The 16,401-nt window shown below is 29.7% G+C and overlaps 1 protein-coding gene across 1 annotated transcript; it reads left to right on the top strand.

Moving 5' to 3' along the window:
- Window positions 1–3,299: 3,299 nt before the first annotated feature.
- Window positions 3,300–15,512, top strand: LOC131854015 (CAPA peptides-like). Its single transcript, XM_059205138.1, has 5 exons — window positions 3,300–3,310; window positions 7,689–7,760; window positions 11,554–11,664; window positions 13,105–13,275; window positions 15,094–15,512. The coding sequence occupies exons 2-5, from the start codon at window positions 7,694–7,696 to the stop codon at window positions 15,189–15,191; spliced, it is 447 nt and encodes a 148-aa protein (XP_059061121.1). The 5' UTR covers window positions 3,300–3,310; window positions 7,689–7,693; the 3' UTR covers window positions 15,192–15,512.
- Window positions 15,513–16,401: the final 889 nt, after the last annotated feature.

Raw genomic sequence — 16,401 nt, 5'->3', positions numbered from 1 at the left:
TAATTATTATTTTGTGATAAGAATAAGTAATGCACCTAGACCGAGAAGTAGAGCAACTTGAAAATTATTTCTAAGTGATTCTGTAAGATTTTTCTGTTTGCGATATTATATAATAATTCGCCTACTGACATCATTACATAGTATAAAACAAAGTCGCTGTCGCTGTGTATCTCTATGTATGCTTAAGTCTTTAAAACTTCACAACGGATTTAGAAGCAGCAGGTATTTTTAATAGATAGAGTGATTCAAGAGAAAGGTTTATATGTAATATAATACATGTACACCCGTGCGAAACCGGGGTGGGTAGCTAGTTAGGTATATATTATTGTCATAAACAATCTTTTTTAGAACATTTTAATACTTTTTTAAATAAATAAATAATATTTTGTTCAAATATTTCATATGACTTTAAAATCTATAAACATGTTCACATCAAATATAATATACGAATTCATTATAAGTATTGTTATTTACTGTATTACAAATATATATGTATAACATATATATGTTAATAATACATACCTATATTAAAAAATACACCTACCATAGTGGTAACCTGGCTATATGCAAATAAACACAGCTTAATCTGCTCGCAAGCTTTAGAACTAATGAGATTAAATGTTAAGTCTACGTTTTTTTAATTTATATATTTTAATATACCTGTATTATTCTAAAAGTTAAAAGGAATATCTAATTTACGTTATTAGAACAAAGTTTCTAACCTGTTAACCTTCTAGGGGTTGAATTTAGGAAATTATTTTGTTACTTAACGCCTTTCCTTTACAAGTACTACATTATAAATTAGTATATGAAATTATGTTTTCTTTGTGTCGTAGTCTTAACTTAATAATAACCCTGTTATTTTAGGAAGGGGGTTGTTAGCCAAGGAAGCATGTGTATGTGTGTGTTTATTACATAATAAGTTTAATGGGATATCATATGAAATGCGTTCATGTGCATGTAAAAACAGGGTTGCTTTAGATTTAATTTGTAATATAACATATATACAACTCAAAGGTGACATAGTGATCTATCAACGCACAGCCCAAACCACTGGACGGATCGGGCTGAAATTTGGCATGCAGGTAGATGTTATGACGTAGGCGACCGCTAAGAAAGGATTTTGATTAATTCTACCTCCAAAGGTATAAAATAGGGGATGAAATTTTATATGAAACTTTGTCAATTTTATACCGATCGGGCTGAGACTTTGCATGCATAAGCTACTATGACGTAGGCATCCCCTAATGATGATTTTGATAAATTTCACCCCTTAACGCGAGCGAAGCCGCGGGCAAAAGCTAGTATAACATATATTACAAATTAAAAAATCTGAAGCAACCCTCTTTTTACATGAATTTTGATATCAGGAATATACTACATTAGCCGAGACCCAGCTTTGCCTCCATATATCTTTGTAGACGCTATTATCACAAACTACAACAAAAAATGATCTCTAAAATATTTAATTGCATTTTTTTAAACTTATGTTCCTTTTATACCAATGTTTTATAACTATGTACAGGAATTTCATAAATTTACTATATTTTCGTCTTCCGCGATAACTGTTTCACCTTCATCTAGAAGTCATCTTCAGGGTGCGTCTCGCTAGAGATGAAAACGTAGTAGTTCTTTAATTTTCAATACATAGTATATATACATATAAAACAACCTTTATTTTACCAATAAATTAATTAACGTAATAGTAGCTTATAGAAAAACGAAATAATTTCTTCACCCTTTGAGAGATATTGTTCTTAACTTTTTATTCTGTTGACTCGTTCTTGACTGTTGATTCAAAATCATATTCTGCTACAGACTAATTATTTTGTGATATTCTGTGATAGTTTAATTCAAACTCCTGTAGCTGTTTTACCTAAAAAAAAATTACACAAAAGCACACAGTTTTTCTATTTGTGTATTTTATTGACGATTATAAAATAAATAAATATATGAAAATAAAAAAATCGTTTATTTCACAAAACTACAAGAATATCAGATGAATTTAATTATTATTATTAATCATATATTAATAATCATTGTTTAATCATACGTACGTAGATTATATGTAATAATTATTAGCATTATATTTATAAATTCTTTGTATTTAAGAATATGTACTTCTTTCAAGCTTTTGTATTTGACGGTTTTATGATTTTATTATATGTAATAATTTTTTATGCAATTATTAGATAATAATTACAAAACAATAAGTTTAATACGCTTTTTGTATTCAAAAATCCCTATTTATATCGCCTGTACATTATTTTTATACGGTACATTTGGTAAGCTTTCTTTCAATAGTGTTTCAGCACTTTCAGCCAGTATAACATTTGTATGGTGTGGGCTGTGGGGCGAAGGGTGAGCCGTAAATGAATTATCTTTAAACACTCCGGACGTGATTCCGCTACCACACCGCGTGCTGTATCTCAAACTGTACAAAAATATATTTATTCTTTTAACAATTCACACAGCGCCATCTATTTATAAGGTAAGCATTGCTTGTGTTATGGTACTAGAGAATTGATAAATACTTACATTTTGTGTATATGCACACCTAACATATATAGAATACACCTAGATACAAACAATCAAACTCGTGAATTCAAATGTTAGTACAGTGCGAGGAATCAATTCCGCAACCATCGGGATCTAAACCGCCACTGAAGTCGTCGTTACACTACGCCCGTAGTGCCTATATATTATATACATTATATATATATATAATATTTAAAAAAACAGAAACAATATTAATCCCAAGAGGTCTCACAACAAAGTAAGAAAATGATATTGTATATATCATTCAAAGGTATTTCAATATAACAAAAAAAAATGTAATAATAATGTTGGGAAAACTATCAGAAACCCCTTTATGTAATTCCATTGTATATATGAGATATTATGCCTTTTATTAGTTTTCTAGATTTTTGTTTCATTATTTTTATGTAATTACTTAATACAGAGGTGATGATAAACGCGCAAATGGCTCCATATATTTCTATTATATTATTTATTTCTTACTTACTTAGATAATTTACCTAGTAGAACAGAGTATAGAGTTTTATTAGGATTCGAACTCATGACCAACGTTTAAAAGTACCAAACCGAGTAGTAAAATTGAAAACCACATCGTTCACGAGGTAAAGAAAGCGAAATATTATGAAATCTTTACGCAACAAATGTATTACATAATTTACATTTGTTCGACAAAGTTTTAGCACCGCTGCCGTGAGGGCGTCCCGTCCTATATAAAGTGGGTATCAGACGGCAGTACAGCATTCCCGTCGTGCAACAGGTAAGGAGAGCAAAGGTGAGTGTTACAACGCTAGTGTAATGTTGCCTATATTTTTGATTAATTCATATTGATATGATTAATAAAATATAATTTATTATAAATATTAATATAATACATTATTTTTATTTATAATATTGCATGTACATAAATTTAAATCAATAGTTAATCAATTATTTACTGTACAATAAATCAGGGAATCCTTTATGTTATTAAAATATTTATATAACCGAAAATTAATTAAAGTCTTTTTTCAATAATTATTTCCTACATTTAAATAGTATAAAAAATAAAACATTAATTTATTATAACAATAACCAACTACTAATAACTACGAGTAATCTTAAGAAATTGACTGACTAATATTTGATGTCGCAATATGCTCTTTTCACAGTGCAGTAAATCACTCTAAGCAACAATATTCATAACAAGAAGAACAATATTCTTTCAATCAATGTAGTGAATATTGCATGTTGATTTTTTGTTTCTATTTTTATAGTGAGGATAATTTAAAAATTGTTATGAAATTTATAAAAAACAATATCAACATTATAATTTTTTGTTGTTATTGTTTTTTGAGTGCATACTTTTGTTAATAAATGTATAATAAATAAATAAATAAACATAATAAAAACATTGCGTTACTTTTTAAATTGATTAAAAAGAGTAATTTATAAGTAGGTTGAATAGGTTCAAGCTCTTGATAGCGAGCCTTTTTAAAACATTATTAAAAAATGTTTTTTTATATAAAATAGATACAAAAACAAAATGTTTTATCTGAAAATTTATAAAAAGAATATTAAAAAATTTAAGGTTTATCAACCGTTTGTGAATTACTTACTAACTATTTTTTTCTTGTTGGTTGAGGATTTGCAATATTTAATTTCTGAGTAAATGTATATAGAGTATACTATAAAATAACAACAAACAGCGGTAACTGTACAATATCTTTGCCTCAAAATAGTCATTATTAAAAAATGATTTTTTATATAATATAGATACAAAAACAAAATGATTTATCTGAAAATTTATAAAAAACCACTGATTTTTGTTATTAAAAAAATTTAACTATAAAATTAATTATAAAACTTTTATTGAGTAAAAAACATTATACATATTATGAATAAGTTTTTTTTATCAAATATATTAGGTTCTTAAATATGAAATTAGCGTTTTGTGAATTAAATATCTCCTAGAAATTTCAATTTCAAATTTATACGGCTATTCACTCATTTTGTTTTTCGAAAACCGTGATACATGTGCTTGGTTTTTTCTTTGGGTCACTCAGCTTACAAAATGGAAAACTTAAAATATCGCGTCATTTACATTTACGAGTTCCGCCATGGCACTTGCTGCAGAAACGGCTCGAAGGATTAATGATGTGTATGGTGGTAAATGTCGCATACTATAAAATAACAATAAAAAGCGGTCAACTGTAGAATATATTTGTAGCCTCAAACTGATAGTCTCCCCTGGCAAACCAACCAAATCCTGCGGTGATACGTAGAGACTTTGTCATATATGCCTTAAAATTGGCTCATTAAAGCAGAATTTCGTTAAACTGTCTCTCCCTATATTGGATACAGAGAAACTATTATATTTTCCTTAAAGATCAGTTCCGATCCTCATTAAATAACTCCCAGAAACAAACTTGTGATTCTGTTCTTATTAAATGTATACCTTCATTAGGTTTCCTAAATATGGTTTCGACAATTAGTTAATTAGTTATGTATACATATATATATATGTACCGATATGTATCACAGAAAAAATATTGTATCTAACAATCATTATTTTTTTCCTGTTATAACTTAATCTTATATATAAAATTCTCGTGTCACAATGTTAGTTACCATACTCCTCAGAAACGGCTTGATCGATTTTAATGAAATTTTATAATGAAATATGCATATTCTGTCTGAAAATCGACTACTATGTATTATTATTCATCCTTATATCAATCCCTATTTTTAAAGCAATTTTAATTTATTTGGTAAAACAAGATTTAAAATCGCTAGCTTCATATATATATATTTATTGTGCCTAATGTAATTTAAGAAGACTCTCTGTTACCGGCTATTTTGATTCTTATTATAATATAATAAAAATAATTCTTTAATAATGTAAATTACACATTTAGTTAATGTAATGAGACTATGACGGACAGCAAAATAAACAAACGGACTAATTAGATAATTAAGGGGCCGTAAGACAGGTTCTTTGTTAATGACTGCACTGGCCTACTTGTATCTACCTATATTAGGGTGACATGATAGGTCGGGACGCATATTTAGAGATAGCATTGATCTATATGTAACAGTTTCGCGAAAAACAGGTAAAAAATAAAGAAAGGGGCTCTAAAGCTATTATTATTATTATATTATTTATCTATTTATTTCGGATTCCATCCATATTATGTTAGTAAACAACTAATAAACTATCTTAGAAAATATTGATAAATGACCGTAGTTTTTTTATTACAATTTTAATGCCTCACAAGCTGACGGCATATTTTGATGATAACAGGTATTGTAAAAACTATATTTTATGACCAGCAACTCTTAAGACTCCTTGAAACTTCATTAAAAACAACAGTATTCTTCAAAACGTCTTATATTAGTTGGTTACTCCAGTTTTCGTGTAAGAAATTAAATCTAAACTTATCCCTTATTTTATTCAAATGACATACCTTCAACTGTAAAGGAAGTTATAATTTTATTCCAATTTTAACCGACTTCATCATCACTTCGGAATAAAACATGTAAGAGAAATTTGTCCAAATTTTATGAAGTTACTTCTAACTCCTGTAAATATTTTTTATCTTGTGGAAAAATCTTTAAAAGACCATCCAGATTCTTAGCCACTAAAAATTACATGGTGTAATCTACGAGTGCCATTGCCGAAGTAACGAGAACCTCCTGTAGACTTAAATAATCTTGATAAAATTAGCTATCAAACAAAAAAAAAACTCATCATATCGGTCAATTTTTATGCAAACACCATCTTACAGATACACACATACAAACATATACCTCCCCTCTTTTGGCGACGAAAGTTTAAATATTTGATGCTCAGATGGAGACAATTTGAGGAAACGTTAAGAAGGAATAAAATTTTATTGGTCTGAATAATCAGTAAAGAAATAATTTCTTTCTTCACTTGAACAAATATCGCCGTCTTAACTCTGATGACTGACTGTTCTGGCATAAAGAATTTATAAGTGTCTCTTCTTTTTTACATCTTATATCTATTTAAAATTCTCGTGTCACAATGTTAATTACCATACACCTCCCAAACGGCTTGATAGATTTTTATGAAATTTTATATGCATATTCAGTAGGTCTGAGAATCGGCTACTATCTATTTTTCATACCCCTAAGTGGTAAGGGATACCCCTAAATATATTTTTTTTATTTTTTCGACATAATATTTTATTTTCATTTTATTATTATTTAGGATTGAAAAATAAATACAACCCTAAATTTTCACCCTTCTAGCATCAACCCCTATTTTTTAAAAGCGATTTCAACTTATATAGCAATACAACGTTTGCGGATCAGCTAGTTATCTATAAAATATATCCATAATAGAGCAAAATATACGTAAATACACTAGTAGTAAGTCATTATTATCTACTTATAAATATTTCTCATTAACTATTTATTTCCCTAAAGGTTAACCATACTTGTTAATGCGCATATAGTTTTCGTATAATATTAAAGGCAAAATATTAGATGTTTAAACATTCAGTAGTATAAACGATTTGGCTTTATCTATAATCCGTAGATTTAAGTTTCTCCGTTGATAGTGATCAAAATTCAAGATTTATGATTACATTAATGCTTATACGCCCACTTATTGTTAAGTTACACGCATGTGTTCTAATATATTTCCATATATACGTACGTAATATACTTATACCAAATATACTACATAAGAAACGCTATTATAAATTAATATAAGTGCGATTTTTTCAGTCGAGAATTAAAATGTGGTCGATAGATTAGTGGGCTGTATGAGTGAGAGGAATTAAACAAAAATTAAATTAATATATGTATATATACGAGTAGATAATATACTCAGTGCAAGTAATACTTTTTCAATAGATGATATTTATAGAACCATTATATTGATGAATGTATGAGGAAAATACAAACGAAATAAGTACCTAGTGGTTTAGCGTACGCTCACTTTGCTTTTCGATAGACAGGGGTTCGATCCTAGGACACTACAATAAATTAGCATTTCGACAACACATAATCATTTTCACCATCATTACAACACAGGCAACACATAGGCACAAAGAAATAATTTCCAGAAACTTCTACTAACTACTAGTAACAGTATAAGTTTAAAAAACGTAAGTCTTAATTATGTAATAATATTTTCTGTACAGGAACCATGCAGTCTTCAGTAAGATTGGTGGCCGCGTTGGTCCTACTCACATCTGCAGTCGCGAGTGCCTATCGTAAGTAATTTTTTTTTATTTATATAACTGCAATGGCATATTATGTTGTCCTTATACCTGACAGCATAGGAATACTATATCATCACGTGACCAGTGCTATGTCGCAATCCTAGAGGGTTAAGTCATACCTTCATATCCTGTAATTTCACTAGCTTATATCCAACAATTACAACGCAGCAACAAAGCAACTGCTTGCTACCTGAAATAGGTTACATAGATGATTTTCATATACCTTTTTTAAAACATTACCTTTTCAATATTATCTTTATTGGTAGTTTTACCTATGTATTGTGAAGACAATTTTATTTCATAACTAACGAACATATCAATATAGATTAGTATAGTCCAAAAATGGCATAGTTAATATACATTTAGTTACGCAAAAGAAGTATAATTATATGGAGCATAATGGAATGAGACGCCGTTGATAACAAATCAAAATTCCGTAATACATTTAAATAATATCTACACTATTTTATGATATCTTTCAATTCAAATATTTTTTTAAGCTAACTACATATATGCGTATTTAAAAAATAATTGGGTAGAACAGAATAATATGATCTGATTTTGAAACCAGAGAAACACCGGCGGTTAGCTACATGTGCAATGTAAATATTTGATGTGTAGAAAGATTAGACGTGAGGATTATACAGATTTTAGGTAAATAATTGAAGACAAACTGATTATAAACGTGGCCAGCGGTAACTCTGCATGGTAAGTTTTGTGTAGCTTACAACTCGTTAATTTAGGTAATAAATATGATAAGTATTAATTTTTACTGAGGTTTAATTTGTATAAAGTGGACATCTACGTCACACATATGCTTATCAGCCATTAAGCAGCTTCCTTTGTATGCTGTTTTAGTTGACACGAGCTGTATACGAGTGTGATAAACGGTATTTTAATTTAATCTTGGACATAGACACCTGTATAAGCGTATGTAAATAAACTGCCAGATCGTTTGAATTGAATCTGTATATTGAACTGGACGGTAGGGAAAAAATATAATATTGATAAAAAACTTGACGTTCATAAGCGGATAAAATGTCCTACAATGATTTCTTATTTTGTATAATGCATGTTTGCTTATAAGGACGTGGTTTACGTGTTATATGCATACAACTACTACAATTAGTCCTTGGTTTCGAATTAAAAAAAAAATCAAAACAAAGGACTAGAATTGTATGCTCTAAACACAGGCTAGTATTTCAGTAAATTTTAAATTATACATTATAAACTTGTCCCTACGTATTATCTTCGAGAAATAAGTCATATGATTGATTTGACTATGGTTTCACAAGTGAAAATTAAAAAAATTACAAAGGTATGATAAACAGATTGCAAAGGATCATCTGAGATAATTATTTTTCGTTCGTCTGAACAAAAATGTGATATTAAGGAAATTAAATTAAAGATCAACTCAGTACCTCTCAATAGGTGAAGCCGCGATGTAACTAGTAAAGGTCAAGTAGGACGTTATTTAAAATGTACTACCATAAAATTAGAGATACATGATTGATTACGTTTCTGTGGTGATGTCCTACCGGCTCCCTGTAGGGAGAAGAATATACACATAGATGTACCATCCTGATTAAAATTATAAATGCAAAGCGGTGTTTGTTTATTTTACGCTATAGAATCTTAGTCAATGATTCTGATATTTAGTATGTAGGTAGCATTAACACTGGTAGACACAGGGAATATTTTATTCCAACTAATTGTAGAAGAAGAAGAAGACGTACTGAATGAAAACGGAAGTTGAAAAAGTATATCAGCACCAGCAGTTAGTTTTATCCCTGTTCATTCAGTAAGAGGTACGGAATGGAAAGTGTTCATTTTACGGCCATAAACGAGGAAATTTAAGTTATAACAAAAAATATGTCAAGGAAAAATTGTTTAAAACATAGTTTTGTGATCATTATAAATTATATAATTAATTACATTACCACTGGGCATGGATTTCTCGTTACAAGAATAAATATTAGCACATTTCGGAACACCTTGATTATGAATGTTGGAGAAAAATTGGTCATGAGATACCTACTTAGTTACTCACAATCATTCCAAGTATATATTACCGTACATTACTAATGGGTATGGTTTTATCTTCATAATAGTAATTATTACCACAATTTCCTGATTAGTCTTATTTCAATTTTTACAAGAGAGTTAAACTACAGAGTACATAGGTACTACACAAATTATTCTTTATCAAATAAGAAGTTTCCTGTATATGAATATATGTACAATATATTCATATGCAGGAAACTCAGGGTATATTATTAAATAATTACTTTTAATTTTTATTACAACTAAATATTACATTAATGAACTACAAATTACATATTTCTTCTAGAGTATTCAGAGACGATGTGGATACTATTATAATTTAATTTAATTTGAGACAATTAAGTACAAATTAGTGGTCAATTAGTTTGACACTAAACTTTGTTTATTACAAATATTTCAGACAATAATTGTATGTACTTTCCCCAAGTTATAGAGTAGGTATTTATTAATAGTTTATCCCTACTCACCGTGGTGTGAACTGATGAGTTAAGGCAAGGCAGTTTTTAAAAAGAGTTTTTTTTACCGTAGTTAACCTTGTGCAAAGTCGTTTCTGAGGATACCACTGTTACTGTCGTCAAACAGCCTGCTTTGTGAAATTTTGCGATTAAAAGGGTGAGTGTGGCGGTGCAATTATAAGATTCCATACCATTCATTATCTACTTAGTCCTTAGGTGTAACACTGTGTGAGTATCACAGGCATCACTTGAAGACCTGATGTTCGTTTTGCTAATCATGTATATAGACCTATACTAACTAACTATACCTTTTTCTTGTTTACTATTCATGAAAAAGAGGTTCCTATTCCATAGTACACTATTTTATTATACTTCTTAGCAAATATAGCAGATTTTTTACATGTGGAGTTCTTTCTAAAAGTAGATAATATATAAAAAAAACTACTTAGTAATACAAATAACCTTTCTATTGTTTTTGAATAAATTTGTGATCGAAAAGTCTTGAGATGGCGCCGAACAGAATTTGCCCGACGGACACGTTTGTTTCTTAAAGGGCGGAAACTTTGATTGAAATCTATGAGGGTAGATTTCCATTGTACACAGAGGCGGTTACACATTTGTCAGTCTATTTGTAGACATACTACGACCGACGGCGACGTGCATCTACAATTCTTTTTTTCAAGCAAATCGTATTAATTGACGGGTTGTTTCAGGTTTGCACAATCATTGCAACTCTTCTTATTTTTTAAAATAAAATTATAATCTCACGTACCTATCTCAGTAACGTACCGAATGAGTTGAAACAATTTTTAAATAATTTTATCGAGTTCTTGAGTTGTAGTAGTCACCAAATGCTAGAATGCGAGAGTGCTACGGTAATATGTATTCTTATTTAGTCATTGTACTGCGACCTGTTCCGAGTTTACAAGGAATTTTATGTTGATCTACTGATGACTAGATTAATTACTATTTTCGTCAGTTCTACACAACTCATATATATATGGATATGGTATTTAGAGGTAGTTTCGTTTACAACCGTCGAGTGTTATCAAGGGTTTTAGCTTCGAATGTGACATTTTATTGATATTGAAATTTATGTTATAACAACAATTTTTCTTACGATTTCCGTACCGATATAACTGTATGTATATCAATATACACATACTATATTTATTATGTATATAGGATTTAGATGTTATGCTTTCCTGAAATTTCGCTAGCTAAGATAGCGCTGTATTGTCAAGAGTTTATTTTAATGTTAACAGACAACAGCGCGAAATTGCGCCGTGATGGAGTTCTCAACTTGTATCCATTCCCAAGAGTTGGCAGAGCTGGAAGACACACCTGGCAAGTTCCACACAACGAGTTGTACTTAGGTAAGACAGTAATCACCATTTTCCTGTCCTTCGTCTATAAATAATTTGTATTCTCACTAACTTAGTATTAACCCACTAACTTAGGGTCGCCTGATATAAAATGGGGCAGTTATAAGTTTTACGTGCCTGTGTATTTCTCTGTGACATCAGACCAATTATGATGTCAGTTTAAAAACAGATGTGATCAAGATGGTTGCTCTACAATTTATGAAGATATATTCAGGCCTTTCAACTCTTTTTGTCAGTTGCAATAGAGGTCTTATACTTAATGGGTGTCTAATTTATAAATTAAAAAATATTTAGTTTTTCTTTTACTTATTACTCCTTAACACATTTTCTTTTTCACACAGATCATTTAAATATTAATTTATTCTTATACCGATGTATATACATAACTACTTTATATTTTTCATAACACATTTTCTCGCGGATAAGCGACGTAACAACATCAATAACTTTGATCAACAACAGACCCGCCTATATGTATATATATATCTGATCAAAGCCTCAAAACGGCGGAGCACATTACGAAATTATTGAGCAGATTCTTATTATGATTAAATTAACTTCATTTAATAACAAATAAAACTGCACTTTGTAACTTGTTACTAAGGTTTAAATTACGTTACCATATATTATCTTGATAAAGTTGGAGGCATGAAGGTATGTTAAAATTAATTACAATCTCATGATGAATCGTCCATAATGATCGCAATTTTGATACCTGGAGACATAGAAACTCTTCACTCTAGTACAATCCATTGTCCACTAAGATAATCCCATAAGAATTAAATTTACCACAAATTATTTTTTCTTTACTGACACAGCACCGTTGTACACTAATCTTTTTATTTAATACAACAATTACAAGTTCTAAAAACTACATACCTTGCCTAACTACAAAAAGATCCTTTTTATATATGTTATACTAACTGACCCGCCCAACTTCGTCTGCATCACGTTTCTCCCGTTTACACTACATTTTCCATTGCAGCTCTGCTCGTATTATTGATATTGGTCGTAGCTTGCTGTTATATAGCCTATATGTTAGGCTTTACTGGATAAATGGGATATCCTACAGTTTTTTGAAAAACAGTTCAGTAGATTCAGAGATTACCTCTACAACCTCACAAACTTTACATCTTTATGATATAAGTATTAGAGTACATATACCTACTATAATATTATAAATATAAATCTATTTTATTCTATCGTAAGATCTATATATACATGTAGTATACATGATTGCAATATTAACCCTTTGAGGAACCTACCTATATGATGATGTTTGTTGCATAGTAAACATAAATCTGAATATTTACAATCATGTCCAATCTTATTTCAAAAGGCATTTCGACGTATAAGTGTCTGTAATAAATCTGTATGAATAAGTATATTTTTTTTATTATTCACACTAATACAGAGTATCATATGTTATAGAATACGAACCAATAGAGAAGCGACAGTTATATGCTTTCCCGCGAGTTGGACGCAGTGACTTATCACTGTTCCGGGAGCCCGTCGTAGAACCGCTGCATGTTCGCCGCTCAGACACCAATGGAATGTGGTTTGGACCTCGCGTGGGACGGTCTTTTAAGAGCGAAGATGATGGTAATATTATAATTTATTAATTCCATAATCTATTTTTATGTATTAGAAAATTGCAAATATGCAGGCGGCCAACCTAGGCTTATCGTTGCAACTGGCATACATACTGGTATACTGCAATATACATAAAGAGTGATACATCGTTGCCGTTCCGGGGAACTTCTACTGTAATCCACTGTTAGCGAAAATACTGCTTACAAATACTACTCGGCGAGACAAGAAAATAAAACTCAAGAAGTTTCGTTTGATATTTCCTTATAATAAGTATATTATGTTGAAAATAAAATATAATTAGGCATCTAAACTAAAAAATTCTGATAAACATGTGACGTATTTTCTAATTTCTTGCCTACAATTGCATATATCTATGGTACTTAGGAATAATAATACTAATAGTGTAAATTCGAAAGTGTATCTGTCAGTCTGTCAGTTTATTAGTTTCTTATGACTAAACGAATGAACAGATCATAATTAAATTTGATATGAAGATAGAGTGTATTACAGAATTAAAGAATTTATTTAAACCAAAAACTAAGTTATACCTAACAATAACATGTTAAAGGTAAACAACTACATTAGTTTACAAAAACTGTGTTGCAGTTATTTGCGCCCACTTCCAGAGCATTGTATACAATTTAAATAAAAACAAATGAAAATAAATGAATATTACTCCTTAAGAACGTTTAGAGAAAGACAAAGTATATAAAATAAAATAAATGATATTTATAATTTATGAGCATTAGAGCAAGTGTGTGTGTGAGTGATACGATTACGAGACACAAATGATGATGACATGTTCTACATGAATAAATGTTTTGTTTCCATAATGTATCACGATACCACGAACTGTATCTAATAAACACAAACATCTTTGGTACCAGCTTGTTAACTCATGAAATATAATGTGATGAAAGATTTTTTTTTATTATTGCCTTTGTGATGAAAGTTACACTTCAGGCTTATATCTCATCGAGCCTTTGAGTGTTACTTGGTAGGGGGTGTTACTACCACCGCCTACGAAAATATATCAGAATTATATATTTCCATTGATCTCATATCTTAATATTAGAGCTCACAAAGTATATCAGCTGGCTTATTTATGAGCAAATGAATACGTTTCCGTATTAACTTCCTTTTGATATATCTACTGATATATTCAAAACATTATAAACATAAAAATATATGTTTTATAAAGTAAAAAATATTGCTTACGATATCTTGTTTACGTTTATGTCAATAATATTACCAATAAGGTAATAAGTATAAAGAAAATAAATAGTAAATTAAATGTCTATAAAGAAGATATAGTTTGCTGTAGAGACATTCAACTGCCCGAATAAAGTACCAGTTTTACATCATTTTACTTAATTCAAAAACAAAGTACAATTATCGAAGCTAAAGAAACAAGGAATAAATAAACTGGCTATGTACTAGAAACTCAAATTCTGTGTAGGCACTATGGCCACGGCAGTCTAGCGATTTAACATTCCGCTTGACTTGGTCGTAAGTTCGATTCATAGAACGATCTAACAATGTGATTATAAATATGATAGTTCGTATTTATCTGGCAGTTATATTATTATGTATATATTTTCAAATTATTATTTTGTATAATATTTCTATAAGTTGTCTTAGTACCCATAACAAAAGCTCCCTTAAATTGTTCAGAGATATTATTTTCCTTAATTTTTCTTGACTTTATTTAATTTTACACCTTAGAATTATGAATTTGGTAGTTCTACTAGTAGCATAGGTCTACTACCTAGGTAATTCTGATAAGGTATTTATTGTATTTTTTAAATATTTTATTATTATTGACAGATATCACGATCCCAAATGAAAGCAGTGACCGCAGTGAGCCCGAACAAATGGAGCCGATGCACGAGGAAAGGGAGAAAAGGCAAACCAGGCAAAACTGAACCACTTACTTCAAATAATACAGCTGCAATTCCACGTACCTTGTACTTTCTCAATAAAAGTTCAGTAATGTTAAGTATTAAGTAAAATACATATAATCGTTCAAAAATCTGGTACTTAATACTAGACATAAAGTTACACCTGCCCATTTCTATAATTATGATATTTTGTCAACAGTATTCTTTCCAAAAACTTGTTAATTATATTGTAAATGGTACTAAATTGATAATGCGTTATAAATGTATTGCGTGTAATAAATTATTATAAATAATTATTGAAACATTTGTTACTTATTAAGATATTTATTGTTATCGTAAATTGCCAGAGTTATTTCTCAAGGCTGGATGGATTTTTAAATGTTCTTTCCAATTGTATTTAATACTCTAATCCATGAAATGGTTCTGGCAAAATATTGTATTCTAATATAATAAATACAAGACAGATAGTTGTTTATAAGTCGTGAAATTATTGAAATAAAATGATCAGTCAATATTTAGTATTTCTCTTAATATCACCTAGAAACCTGTGGTGGACTGTAAAAAGCCACTTGCGTGGGTATCTCAGTTTACCTCTTTCAGCTGCCAAATAGCTTGCTTTGAAATAAAACTAAAATAACAAAAAGAAATGGAGAAGATAAAGAGGAGAAAAAATGAAACTGTGTTTCGGTTGTAGTGTACAAATTAGGCAGTGAAATTACTGAATAAGAGGCATGATATCTTAGTTAGGGGTATCGTGGGTGTTACATGATAATGTGATGTCCATAATGCTGTTCATATATATAAGCGACGGTTATTGCTTACCATTACCTTGTTTATCATTCCAATTATATAAAAAAAAACATCATTCGTGGTTGTAAGTACATTACACTAATTAGCTATTGTTGTTAAGTTTCCCTGATGACGTACTTACGCACACTGAACAAACTTACAGTATCAATATGCATTATAGTAGGTATAGTTCCAGTCTTGAATTTAGATAGATAGATAGAATATACTTTATTTGTAAGATATAGGAAAGAAAAGGCATAAGTTTCAATAAGGCGGTCTTATTGCTGAAAGCAATTTAATGTATTTCACGCTTCAAACTACAACCTTAGATTAAAGGGAATAATTGCTAACGTCTTATTTAATCGTTTTCCATATTTTTTACATTTTTTCACATCCATATTTTCATACACAATGCAAAAATAGCTATTTACCTATATCTACCAAT

Source organism: Achroia grisella, unplaced genomic scaffold (genome assembly GCF_030625045.1).
Source record: "Achroia grisella isolate CSIRO2021 unplaced genomic scaffold, CSIRO_AGI_Agris_v1 utg918, whole genome shotgun sequence".
Taxonomy (NCBI): Eukaryota; Metazoa; Arthropoda; class Insecta; order Lepidoptera; family Pyralidae; genus Achroia; species Achroia grisella.
Note: the sequence above shows the minus strand (reverse complement) of the source record. Positions and strands in the feature narration are given on the sequence as shown.